The sequence below is a fragment of the Nicotiana tomentosiformis genome, chromosome 7, assembly GCF_000390325.3.
Source record: "Nicotiana tomentosiformis chromosome 7, ASM39032v3, whole genome shotgun sequence".
In the NCBI taxonomy this organism is placed as follows: domain Eukaryota; kingdom Viridiplantae; phylum Streptophyta; class Magnoliopsida; order Solanales; family Solanaceae; genus Nicotiana; species Nicotiana tomentosiformis.
Window position 1 is genome coordinate 17,752,543 of NC_090818.1, and position 14,235 is coordinate 17,766,777.

Below are 14,235 nucleotides of genomic sequence, written 5' to 3' on the forward strand. Positions count from 1 at the left end.
CGTCTTTCCTTCGGGATAGACTTTTGGACTGCCTGAGGGCATTGCCAATATGAGAAGACGGATTCGAGGGAATAGCGAAGCTTCAGAATTGAGCGAATTTCCAAGGTAGAAGATGTCATCATTCTGGAAAGGGGTACGCCGAATGATCGAGGACCGTTGAGAGTTCAAGTGCGAGGCACAACCGGACCGGGAAACCGTGCTAGCAGGACCAAGAGAGTACCTGTCTATAGGGCGAGTATTGACCTACTACCGGGAGAATTGGGTACTTGTTGAGGAAGTGACAGTTGGAAAACAAAGAGCTTTGTTCGGGAATGCGGCGATGCTATGACTTTGAGAATGTACTACTCACCAAGAGTCATCCCAAGATCTGGCCGAATGCCAAGTGGGATGACAACGCTAAGAAGTATCCTCCACATCAAGTGTGGGAGGATCCCGCCTATGCAAGAGGCATGAGGGCGAAGTTGTGAGTCTGGAAGCGAACACATCTTCAAGGCAAGGGAAAAGCTACGGGAGCGAAAGGCTACAGGAGCTATGTCGGAGGGCGTTATAAGTCTATGTGAGTGATTGAGCTACTAGAGCCGCGCCAAAGAGCACGTTGATGTGCTTACCATTGAAGGAAAAGCTTCAGACGGACATGAAGGTCGTGAGGGTCATGGTGTGATTGACTAGTGTGGTCAATCACAAAGTTAGACACCAAAGGGTACAAGTGCGGAGGCACTTTCTAAGTGAACACCGAAAGGAGGTGAAGTACAGAGGCACGCTTGGAAGATACTTGGGGGAGAAGTGCATGGGGCACGACTCCTTTTGAGCTGGACTTCGAGGAAGTCCAACCCACAGGACAAAGGGTGCCGCGAAGTACATACCTGAGGGGGAAGACTCCGGGATGTCATAGGCCATGATGTATCATCAGGGACGATGACATAATGAGTGTGGGAGGATGTAACAACCCGCACTTTGGGGTTGTGATTTCGGCCAAGAACTGGTGTGAAAAGGCTCTTCTGATTGTCTGACGTAGACTTGTCTACTCAAGTAACTTGGGCTTTTTAATTTTAAGCATATATAAGGGGGGTATAGGTGATGAAAGCTCTGACCTGCCTCCCCCATACGTGTTGCCACCAAGCCGTATTGAATGAGCTACCTTGAGGGCAACCTCAAGGGCCTGCCTGGACGACTCAAAGGAGCGTCCTAGGTATCCATATGAGTTAGTGAACTCTATGGACGGCGCGACGCCTTCGGGCTAGCGTTGGGTACCAAACGGGCTTTGGAGGTTGATATATGGTACGGCTATGCTCCGCGAGTTGCCGAAATGTTGGAAAGAGACCTCCATGCCGATTGGATACTTGATGCACCTATCTTAGGGGCATCATGTGTCGACTTGTAAGCATGGCTTGGGTTCAGCCATGCGAGCAAGGGTCCGTTGGCCTAAACGTGCAGTTGTGGGGCGACACTGCACTAGACGGGATGGAAGTGTGTCGCGAGGGCTATGTATGGGCATGGCACGAAAGACACACATGACAATGGCCAAGGACTAAAGGTTGCCTTACTCGGGCGAGGCGCAAGCCGGGTTGCAGATACACCAGGTGAGTGTCAAGCTTGAGGATTGGGTTGTGCACGCGAGAGCGATGCTCAGTCTTAGGCGAGGGACAAGACATGCCCTAAGCCAGCCCCCAGGGCACGCATGGATTATGATCCTAAGACGATAAGCGCCACGACATGTCGAGGCCAGGAGCCTAGACATCTTACGGGTAACACAAGTTGGAGCATGCCTTCCAGGCAGGCTTCACCACGGGCACATGATCGTGCTTGAAAAACCTGAAAAGGAGAAAGGCTGGCCTGCAGCGAGGGGAACTGTAGGCGCCGCACGGGCAATTAGGTGTCGCTGACGAGCGTAAGGAATCGGGCCCGTGACACTTTGCATTCATTCACTAGTATTTTACATGTAGACATGTACATGAATTTTTTTAAACCTTATCTGTAACTACATTTAAGAATTATTCTAAATCTTATATTTATCTTATCTACAGACTATAATTACATTTTATTTTCCTCTCAACCTAAGAAGGAGGTGAAATGCAATAAATAAAACGAAAGACTAATAGATAGCTGACGAAGATGCCAAATTGAATGCCTTAACTGTAGGATTATTTGATAATAAGATTACTACTAGCTTTTTTTGCAGCGGCGGAGGGATAAAATTTTGTATGGCCTTTACATAAGAGAAATACATATTCAAATATTCAGATGTGATGTCCTTGGGTTTTTCGAATCTCCTTGTCGAAGTTTCTAGTTCTGCCACGGCTACTTTGTTCCAGAAAATAAGCAAATCAAGCAATTGTCTTGAATTGATAATTTTTAAAAGAGAATAAATAATTTGTTGCTATTAAACTATATTAATAATATAATATGTAACCGAATTCAAAGAAAAGTGCAGTAATCAAAGTCTAAATTTTGCAGTGATCAAGTAGATCCACTGATAGGGGTGTACAAATAAAATTGATAAATCGCACCAACCCGATAATTTGAGTCAAACTGAGAAAAAAAAATCCCGATTATGATTTGGTGTTGGAAAAAGAAAACCCGACCATATTTGGTTTGGCTTGGTTTTAACTAAAAAAAAAATAAAATTGAAACTAAACCAACCAGACATTATATGTATAGAAGTTTTAAATATATTTAATACATAAAAATATTGATGGTAGTGTAGTTTATAAATATTTTTTAAGCTTTTTCATAGTTTTATCTTTTAACATATTATTTCAAGCTTGGGCTTATAATTTTTGGATATATGCTCCAATAAGTTTTATAGTCCATAAATGTTAGTAACTCAAATAAATACTAAACCAAAATCAAATCAATACTAATGCTAATTCAAGACATTCAATTCAATTGTACTATGAATGAAAATAGTGTTGGATATCTATTTTTTAGTTTTTTCATGTTTAGATAAAATGTATAACTTAATTTTCTTTTAGTTTAGTCATGTAAATAATAGTACTTATTAGTCATAATTTTAAATTATGTTTGTTTTCATTATGGCTTATTAATAATATTTATTTTATGCGATTTTATTATTTTTATTGTTGAATATTTTAGTACAATGTCATGACTCATCTCATATTTATATTATTTTATTGAAAAATACATTATATAATTCTGTTTTATTAGGATTAAAGAAATATTTAGAGCATAAATTTTACGTTTTGTGCTATGAGGACTTTATGAGAAAAAAAACCCGAAAACCCGAAAAATCCGAGAAAAACTGAAATTAAAAAACCCGATTTTTATTGGTTTGGTTTGATATTTAAATTTAATAACCCGATACAATTAATTTGATTTGATAATTTAAAAAATCTGAACCAACCCGTCCCATATATATCCTCCACAAACATGAAAAAAAAGAAAACTTAGATCCACAAACAGTTTCCTCATTCCAAGAACTACCAATTAATATACCATAAATTATTATCAAATAACTCCTCTTTAGGATCAAACCGAGTAGAAAGCAGATAAAGACAAGGACATCTTAACATATTCTGACTTTTTCGACCCACAGAATCAGTCACCCCTTCCCCCGTAACGCCGGCAACCGTTACTCCTCCAATTGTCCTTAACCCCATAAATGTTAAAAAATCAAAAATAATTAATTAAATAATTTATAATAATTATTATAAGGAAAGAAATATGAGTGTGTAAAAGAGTCTTGCTTTCACTTTCATGGCCTAGAGCAGAAGCTCCTCTTGAGGCCGTCCACCACTTAAACTCATTCAAAAACCACTAGCATAAAAGAATAAAATGACGAAGCATTTACTGCTTTGTTATAGAAGAATGTTTAAGCTGAACAAGAAACGGAAAATAATTTGCAAAGTTTCAATACTTCAAAAATATGTGAAGTCACTTTGGAACCAACTTGTTGGTTGCTGTATAGGCAAATCCATTAAGTATAGGCAATTGTCACGACAACATTCCTCTTCCTCTCCTACCACCACCACCACGCCGCCTTCGCCGTCCGGCGAGGCTGTCCCCGACGGTGGCTTTAATATGAAGTGCTGCTGTGATCACTCTAAGGAATCTTTGGAGGATTTGGTTGCCCTAAAGATATGTCTATTGGGTGATAACCAAATTGGCAAGACAAGTTTCCTGGTAAGTGTTATAGTAATAATAGTGTTTTTCAAGGAGTTTGCGAGTTCAAGCCGTGGAAACAGGCTCTTGCAGAAATGCAGTGTAAGGCTGCGGTACAATAGACCCTCGTTGTTCGGCCCTTTCCCGAATCCCGCTCATAGCGGAAACTTTGCGCACCGACATTTTTTTTTTATTGGATGGTTTTGATTTATTTTTTCTAACGTTGGTTTTGGCTTTCATGTTGATTGAAGACAAAGTATGTAGGAAAGGAAACAGGAGAAGAAAGTTTTTCAACAACAGGATTAAATCAAATGGATAAAATTCTGTGTATTAAAGGGGCAAGGATCTCCTATAGTATCTGGGAAGTCCAAGGTATATATACATCCAACAACTTTTTTTGGTTAGTTGTGAAAAGGGTAGCAAAACATTAGGGAGCTAAATCTGCAAATATGTGAATTTGACTGAAATTACTTGGAAATAATAATGCAGGTGATTTGTCTGCCTCTACACAAATTCCAATCGCTTGTAAAGACTCTGTAGCAATGTTATTCATGTTTGATCTTACAAGTCGGTGTACACTGAAGAGGTATCATATTTTTGATGTTTTCTTATTTTAAAGGAAAACAAATGAGAGTATTATAAACTAGTTTTTGAACATATTTTCTTGTCTAAATTGTTTTACTGTTCAATTACAGTGTTATTAGCTGGTATCAACAAGCACGACAATGGAATCAGGTAGAGCAATCTCTTGATTTGGATTTTCTTATTGTTATATTTTTCTTCCAAATTCAACTGCTTAAGGGTCTATTGGTCTGACATAGCTTTGTTCATTTCAGACGGCAATTCCAGTAATGATAGGGACAAAATTTGATGATTTTGTACAATTGCCATTAGATTTGCAATGGACCATCGCCAGTCAGGTATCTGTCTCATTCTTTAATGACCCCTATAAAGATTGTAATTGTGGCTAGAGAGACGGATAATTCTTTTAGAGGAGCTTGGAGCAACGGTAAAATTGTATTCTGTGTGACCTATAGGGTACGGGTTCGAGTCGTGGAAGCGGAAACTAATGCTTGCATTAAGTTAGGTTGTCTACATCACACCCCTTGGGTCCAGCCCTTCCCAGACCCTGCACGAACGTGAAATTACCTTCGGGGGCGGAGCTAGCATAGGATTTGCAGGTTCGACCGAAATCAGTAACTTTGGTCTAAACCTTGTATTTGTCTTAAAAAATTCAATTGAATACATATGAATTGTTAATTTAGAACTCAGTAACATAAACGAACTAGAATCCCGAATCCATAAGGTTCAAATCCTGATTTCGTCTCTGATTGCCTTGTGCACCGAGCTGCCTTTTAAAGACGGATAAATTTTGATATCATCAGCTTGTAGAAGGAATATGGAGGGAGTGAAGGTGTTGGGTTCTAAGATAAGCAAGGAAAAGTCATACTGCAGATGTAACACATGGAAAAGGAATTGAAATTGATAGTTTGAGCAAAATCCACCATTCAGTTATTGGGAACATAAATAGAGATACTTATTCCTTCTGTATCTTTTATTGTTCTGAACTACTGGATATGTACTTAGTACCATATTTTTTGTTGATTTTGGTCAGATCATGAAAGGAAACTGATATTTACAGCATTTCAATGTGATTTTGAACAGGCAAGAGCATATGCAAAAGCACTGAATGCAACACTATTCTTCTCAAGTGCAACATACAACATAAATGTCAACAAGATCTTCAAGTTCATCACAGCCAAGCTCTTCAACTTACCCTGGACGATGGAACGTAACCTCACCATTGGAGAACCAATCATTGACTTCTAGTTTTACTTCCATTTTGTAGCAAACTGATCAATGACTGTAGATACGAAAAATCCACAAAACCCCAGGAAAAGGAAATGGTTCTCAGCCAACCAGTCACTGGATTTTGTTAGTATTGCTACAACCAGTGAAAATTCGGGTTGCCTTCGTATGACATCTTATGCAATGGAGAAAAATTTTCCTTCTTATTTCATTCTTGTTGTATATAATGACGTTCAAATTGCATGTTCTGCAAATTTCTTAGAATATAGGGTTTACTACCTTCTAGTCAAGTTCATTGATCACATTATGAGCCATACTTCTATAACATTACCATCAATGAAGTTCCAATGGACAAATTAGAGATGCCAAACATGTTAAGAAAATATCATATAAAAACAGTAGAACGAAATCCTATGAAGTTAGAAGTTAAAGGCAAAAAATAATCGAATATATACAACCAGGAACAAGCATACATTAAAGTAAACGCAACAAAGAGAGAGACAGGAGTCCAGACACCGAGGAATGAAATCTCCACCGTATCAGAAACTCACAGGATAGAAGTTGCAACCGGAGCCCATTCAGTAGTCGCCAACAAACATAACAATCAGAATAGTGTAGTATCTCGAAGTTCTATCTATATCATCATTTTAGATTAGATATCTGCCCTTATTAGAAAACAGAGGAAAACCGAATATAAACTTTCAATCTTCATTGGGGGAATATTTTGATTGGAACAACCTTCCAAAGTGCAGATTCCTATCGTCAAGTAACACAACCTAGAGCGACAGGATAGTAAACAACCTTATTAAAGGTTTCGATTATAGCAAAAGCAAGGCTCTATTCAAGGTGCACTTCTCTCTTGGGGGGCTCCAACTGCAAGTAATAGAATGGCTCAGTTGGCTCTTCCCTGCACAACCATGTCGCGTAGAAAGTTAGATAGGCCTTTTCTTTATCATGATAGGAACATAAATTTATACCAGTTGGTTTGGAGGATATCGAATCCCCCTCAATGCCTTCTGGGTTGAGCATGTCGCACAGGGCTTGCCTAGTACGGTTTACATCCCCTGTGTGGTTTGCAGGCTATTACACAGGGGGAGGTTTATCCAGTGCGCACAAAGTGCTCACCACAGAGTCCTCACCCGAAGGGCAGAGGTTTTAGCGGCTGCGGATTTCCCCTCTTACCAAAAAAAAACATAAATTTATACCAACTAAAAGCAAAATAAGAGAACTTTCAATTAATTGCTTGGAGTTATATTTGGCACTTCATCCAAACTGTATTTCTTTGTTTCTTTTTCTTATTTATACGATTCCTACTTGTTTGTTTGTTTCAGTGTTGGAAAATTATCTCTTTAGCCTCAATCACAAAATATTTAACAAGCGGACTTTTGAAGATTTGAAAGCTATTTGACATACCCTCAAGTATTCTTCAATATTTACTGTATCTTTTCCCCGATTTCTTGCCTTCTCTTAGCTTCTCTCTTCAAGTTTACCCCTTTCTCTCTCCAACCCCCTGAAAAAATCTTCCTTCCACATGATTCGTCTTACCACTTTCAAAGATGTTGAGACTGAAATTCATTGCTGTCACGAGTTGTTCTTTTGCAACATCTAAGCTCAGGCACCAAACAACCTAGTTCATGATTGTCAAAACTTGACACTTGGCTCCAAAGATTTTAGTGCTTATGTGACTTCTGCGTATAAAAGCTTTGGCCTATTTGTATTATGTATTTACAATCGGCACGACTACATATTTTTTGATATAAATGACAATTTTTTCGGGTTTTATATAGACTAATTGTTCAAGATTTTCAACTTTACTCCAAGATCTCTTTATGGATAAGCGAAAAATAAAAAATAAAGTAAGCCAATATTTAAATTTGAAATTCAATATTTATAAGAAGATGGTTGTTATGTGTTAGATGACATAGAATGACATAACACCACAACATATCAAAGTAGATCTATGGAATGAATTAAAGCTTACCCAGGCTTTGAACGCATGCACCGCCAGAATAGCTTGAAAGGCCCTGGTATCGTTTTAAATGGATTGCCCTCAAAACACGCCTGCATAATATTAAAAATACTTCAGCTGAAAAAGCAAAGATAAACAAGCACAAAATGCTATGATGTACATGTGCACTGGTAATACTACAGAATCTGCAACAGCAGTGGCAAACTCAGAACATTCAAAAGAGTTGAATATCTGATTTTGGAAATAGGGGCAGAATGCAACCAATGAATAGATACTGGTACATCGAACTTATAGCAGCCCCCCACCCCCCACCCCCACCAAACCCTAATTTTTTAATGGGATTATTACACAAATAGCCAGCCAGATTCAATGTTTACTTTTTCTAGCCAGCATACATAGATTATACATTGATCATTCACAGTTAGCTATCGTACAGCTATTTAAAGGCTTTATGTTTCTTTTTAGATGAAAGTGCAATTTGGTCTATAAGCTAGAACAGATACAATTTTTTCCAGAGCTAAGTTTCTTCTAGTAGCTCAATGGTTTGCAGTGAATCAAAAAAGCAGACAATGGCCCATTACTATGGATGCTTCAAGTCTTTCTTTTTATTTAATCCACTAGTTGTAGCAGTACATAATATGTAGCTTTCTCATTGCTTATAACTTATAAGTAAACTATGCGTAGAATATCAGGTTCTGAAATACCTAAGCAACTAAGCATTTATTAAAGCAAACAAAATCGGAAGTAAAAGTTGACATCTACGACTTTTTGGTGAAACTTGTGTTGTTTAAACAACCTTACTTTAGGGAAGAAATTCTAAGTGGGACGATTTATTCTCAGTCAAAAGAACAACTCTTGAATTGCACAAGCGTCATCTTTCATCCTTTCCTAACTCTTCTTTTACCTACTTGTAGACTAGTAAACCATCACTTTTGCATCTAGGTTTTGCATCATGGATTTTACAGTTAGAAAGTAGAGCTAAATGGTTTTTAGTTGACCTCATCTTTTAGCAAAATCCCAAAATCAGTTTAGTGTATGGATTGTAGTCTCCTTATATGCTCCTGAACAATACGCACCACTTGAGCAATGTTTTAAGATTTGAGTTTGGTCCAAAGTCCATTTTAAACATGATATCAGAGCAAGAACCAGCTTTAGGCATGTGGTATGTCAAAACCCAAGATCAGTTTTTTTTCTCATTTTCAGAAAATGACAAGATGGTCGAAACAGCTTTCAGTGTTCAAACTCCAGGCTTACAACAGATCCAAGTTAATATGTGTTTTTTAGAATCTAATAGGGAAACAGTTAATCAATTAGACTAAAATGCCAACAAGAATACACATAAAGAGTCATGAATCAGTATTGATATAAAAAATCAAACACAAGAACAATAATTTAATAAATCTGCAGGGCGAAATTCTGACTTGGAAGGATAAATAGAGAAAAGGGGTTAAAAGAGAGGGGTTTAGAATGAAGACCTGAACAACATCCTCGACGCGGTCGTTGCAGCGATGGGCCTTAGGTTGTCTGGTATCACCCTCAGGCAAACCCCATGGACTCTCTCTTCTGGGCACTGTTCTCTCACTCATCTTCCTTCTCTACTCTGTCTAACGTATCTTTCAAGTTTCAGCTAACCTTGGAAATTTTAGGATTATCTTTGTTTTTCCTCTTGAACCGAGTATTTCGGGTCAGGTTCGGTCTATTAAATAGAAGCAATGAACCATCTTTAATCCAAAAGGTTGATTGTTGCGGAGGGGTGTTTATAAGAACCAGAAAATCGATCCAACCGATCAAAAAATAAAATTTGTTTGATTTGATTTTGGTTTTGAATTTTAAAAATCGATCAAATTTAGTTTGATTTTAATTAAAAAAAATGACTAGAAGTAGCTATTTAAAATTTACTAATATAGTATCCGCGCAATGCGCTGAGAATATAAATCATGTTGTGTGATCATATTGTTTGAATTAAATTTCAAATTCCTATTTCTTATCCAATGAAACTGTTACACCCCATGTTTTCGTACGTGACAGTACGTCATAAGTCAATTGATGTAACCTTAGAAATGAGATCATTTTTGAAAGTACATATGGTAAGTTAATTATGTTACCTTGGAGGTTACAAATCTTTAAGATCATAGATAACAAGTACCAAGAGGGTTAAAAGATTTAGAAGCTAAGCAAACTAAAAAAAATAAGTTTCGCCGAAAGTCGACAAGTTGGGAATATTATAACATGTAATCTTGGGATAAGAATAGGGTGATTAACATGATAAGTAGGTTATGTTATGAGTTATTTTAGGCTTATGATAGTCGTGTGTTACGTTTTTAAGTCAAGCGAGTTGTGGAACAAAAGTTGGCAAAGGTCATCACAAGTTACATTCATAAAGGTGCTGAAAATTAGGTCAAATGTTGCAGAGCTTTTCTTCCAATATACTTGGAATTACGAGATGATCCACATATCAAATTGAATATCTACGAGTCTATTTTCTAACGCATTAAACCGTTTGTTGATACGACATCGGAGTAGAGAGATATTTGCAGTTTCGCGAGACTGCATAGGTGACAAGTAGGTGTGTCACTAAAGCTTTTTGAGCAATACATTTCGTGTGTTATATGAGGTCTTTTTGGGACATATTATATACCAAATTGAAGGTCGTGGAATGTAGTTTTCAACTCTCTTAATCGTTCGTTCGTACAACATCCAGATAAAAAGATATAAGTGTCGGAAGATGGGCCAATGAGAGGGTGCCAAGCTAGCACCTCTTTGACTTTTTCAAACTTGATATATATAGGTCTTAGGCCGTGTTTATCTTCATTTTGCCATAGAACACGACCTTAGAATAGTACAGTCAGATATGAATACTAGAATATTCAGAAATTTCAGAAGACTGGCATTGGAATCCTAGAAGGGATAAATATTTACATTTGTATAGCTCCCGTCCCTAGTAAAAAGAGAGTGTTAGGCGACCCGAAAAGCCAGTGAAGTGAATCAAGAGGGGCTAAAAGTGAAAGAATATTTTGTTAAAATTTTCAGAATAAGGTGATAGATAAAAATATTAGCAGGACAATAAGAAAAAAGTAAATGAAACATTATGAGTAAGATGTGATAAATGGATGATAACGGTAAATCAAAATATGACAGGACTACAGATTCTATAGTCAAGTGAAGGAAAAGACAAGATGTGATAGGCCTTGAGATAATAAAAGAGTATAATCCATAAAGTCATATCCTCATTTCGAGAAATAAGTTGGTGACTCCAACGTGATTATCAGAAGGAAAAGTTAGACCCCCAGAATAAAAGAAATTAGTATGGGCCAGTGAACAAGATAAACTGAACGTGAATTAGGGACCGAAGGATTTGGTAATGGTTGGCATCGTGAGAACTTCAGAGATCGCGTTCCGGCGATAATAGAATGGACAACAAAAGAATAACCTTTAAAGGTCATTCAGGAAGACGCTTCCCTAAAGCAAGCACTGTGAGTAGAGTTAAGCTTAAGGGACTAAGTGTGCTAGTTACACTAGATGTCACCTTTGTACGTAAGAAATTCGGTTATCCCTGGTACAGAAGGATTACGGCAAGGCGAGTAAGAGTCTGTGATGATGTGAAAAGACGCCAAAGATGAAGAGGTAAAATATTATAGGTAAATCTTCATAGCATTAAATATTAGTACTCCCCTAAAGGGGGAATATGGTGTGATATGGTATTATGTCGGAGTTATGTGGTTCAGGTAACTATGGAATAGTAAAGGAAGATTGTGGTAGAAAGTTGAAAGGAATGACATTGCATTTACTCAGATCCTACGGATATGATACGACTCCAGAACATTATGCAAGCATGACGCCGGGGAGAGGCAATAAGGGTTCTAGCACTAGATGTTATTGATAAATAAGTGTAAATGAACACTTGATACATAAGGAGCCAATGCAAGGGGTAAGTTAAGACAAAGGACATAACCCAAAAGAGATTACGCAGAATATAGATATGAGAATGGACCAACGAGTAGTTAGTAGTTGATTCAGGAAGAGCGTATTTATGGCTAGACAAGAGGATACAGACAAATCAGCAAATTGTGCAAGATAAGCATAGTGAACCCCAATATAGTGAATTCAGTCTCGCAGATATGGCATCGTAATCCTTGAGAAATATTCAGATAAAAGTTGGGGTTGTTAAAGATACTGTATAAGTTTTATGAAAATAAAAGACGGTGCCATAGGGAAGACAGTCATAAATTTCAGTTCTGAAGCAACCCTACGAGCACAAGGGCGTGGAGGTAAATAACTAAGGATAATTATAGGCGAGTAAGAACATCAAATATTCTTTCGGGTATACGATGTAATAAGCTCGCTGCTTTACATGAATCAAAGGGCCTCCCTTAAGTACTACAAAGAAAGACTAGCTGAGGAAATAAGGAAAAAGGCTTCAACTTAAGCATAGTGACATAAAGAAGAAATGGTCTTGTAACAACACTCTCACAACAACATTGTATGCACTCCATAAGAAAGTGGCACCTATCGTGGCTAATGAACGAGAAGAAAAAAATCAAAAGGTGATATTTGAGATCATATGAGTTACAAAAAATTCCAGTATTTGTGGGCAGTGAGATAACCTATGTATTCATGAAGCAAGTGGTAGAACGACCAGTAAAAGTAATTGCTTATGTTTAAAGACAACTGAGAAGGCACGAAAGAAAATCTATGGTGCTAGCAATTTAAAGGAAGATTGCGAGTAGTATGAATAGGTATGTGTAGGTCGCAAGCTAAAATATTTTAGAGCGACAAGGATTTAGGTAGATAGAAGTAAGGATAAGTAAAGATGAGTGAGAAGGTGACAAGAATAGGTAAGGCCTCGGGATTAAGCCCATCAAAACAAGAGAGCTGATGGTTTTCGTAAGTTAAAGAAAGATCAATATAGCTTGAATTAACTCGGAGGAGTCTAAGACTAGGTGCATTTAGAAGAGATGAAATGATGCCCTGGTAGTAAAATAAGGGTATAATTATGATTGATAAGAGGATGACATCTAGGCCTTTAATTGAGTAATGATTTAAAGAAAAGGGATTTTATGAATTGCACAGGATTAGAATATCCCTATAAGATGAATCACGTTGGGATGCCATGAAATACGGTTATTGAAGTATAGTATTTTTCTTAGGTGGATCAGGCAAATCACTTCAAATATTCCCCGATGCAACGTGAGCCTTAGTGATAATGTATTACGTAAGAGATTTCAAATTATCAGTGGTAGAATATAGATCAACGTTAAGGTGAATCACCAATAGATGAATAAAAGTACAAAGTATGAGATGATATTAAGCCGCCATTCTTAAGATGAAAAGTAATGAGGAATCACTAAAGGACTTAGATTTATACATATAGATAAGCAACGAGAGAGTAACCTAGAGTTGGGTAGCAGACCTCGGTAATAAAAAACCGAAGTAAGAGTTATGGTATAGTATGACCTACCTAGTTGTAGTAAAGCCATAAGTATAGATAATTGAGGCTATGAAATAAGATATAGAAATAGTCGTAAGTTCGACAAAGTACCGAGTGAAGAATTTCAATACACCTATAGATTCCTAGAGGGGCAGCTTGTCATAGTTCTGTATATGTTCACGAAGTGAGTTCTGTATATGTTCACGAAGTGAGGCCTAGAGATTGGCTAAAAGCTGGATGAAAAAAGAGAGAAGAGTAGCATAGGCAGTCCTATAGGTTGCATGACAAAATGTAGCAACAGTTAAGAGATTGGAAGAATTTCGATCACAAGTCGTGGTGTGAGAAAGAGGCCTGGGAGAGGGGAGGGGGGGGGGGAATGACCTAGTCTTTGAATTTATTCACAAAACAATTGCCTAGATGGAAAGGACAATATTAAATTATTCGCAAGAGCTATAGGTTATGAGACTGATAAGCACATCAGTTAACATTCGAGGACGAATGTTCCCATGGGGGGAATGATGGTATACCCCATGTTTTCGTACGTAATAGTACATCATAAGTCAATTGATGTAAGATCAGAAATGATGGTAAGTTAATCATGTTACCTTGGAGGTTACAAATCTTTAAGATCATAGATAACAAGTACCAAGAGAGTTGAAAGACTTAGAAGCTAAGCAAACTGAAGAAAATAAGTTTCGCCGAAAGTCGACAAGTTGGAATATTATAACATATAATCTTGGGATAAGAATAGGGTGATTAAATGATAATGAGGTTATATTATGAGTTATTTTAGGTTTATGATAGTCGTGTGTTACATTTTTAAGTCAAGCGAGTTGTGGAACAAAAGTTGGCAAAAGTCATCACAAGTTACATTCGTAAATGTGCTGAAAATTAGGTCAAATGTTGCAGA

The 14,235-nt window shown here is 37.5% G+C and overlaps 2 protein-coding genes across 2 annotated transcripts; one reads left to right on the top strand and one right to left on the bottom strand.

Moving 5' to 3' along the window:
• Positions 1-3,678: 3,678 nt before the first annotated feature.
• On the top strand, positions 3,679-6,139 carry LOC104086457 (septum-promoting GTP-binding protein 1-like). The gene is made up of 6 exons (XM_009590715.4): positions 3,679-4,140; positions 4,371-4,491; positions 4,609-4,705; positions 4,815-4,854; positions 4,956-5,039; positions 5,785-6,139. The coding sequence occupies exons 1-6, from the start codon at positions 3,793-3,795 to the stop codon at positions 5,947-5,949; spliced, it is 855 nt and encodes a 284-aa protein (XP_009589010.1). The 5' UTR covers positions 3,679-3,792; the 3' UTR covers positions 5,950-6,139.
• Positions 6,140-6,354: 215 nt separating this feature from the next.
• LOC104086459 (uncharacterized) lies at positions 6,355-9,603 on the bottom strand. The gene is made up of 3 exons (XM_009590716.4): positions 9,373-9,603; positions 7,910-7,989; positions 6,355-6,835 (listed from the first exon to the last, which is right to left on the bottom strand). Exons 1-3 carry the CDS (start codon positions 9,481-9,483, stop codon positions 6,766-6,768), a joined length of 261 nt encoding a protein of 86 aa, XP_009589011.1. The 5' UTR covers positions 9,484-9,603; the 3' UTR covers positions 6,355-6,765.
• Positions 9,604-14,235: the final 4,632 nt, after the last annotated feature.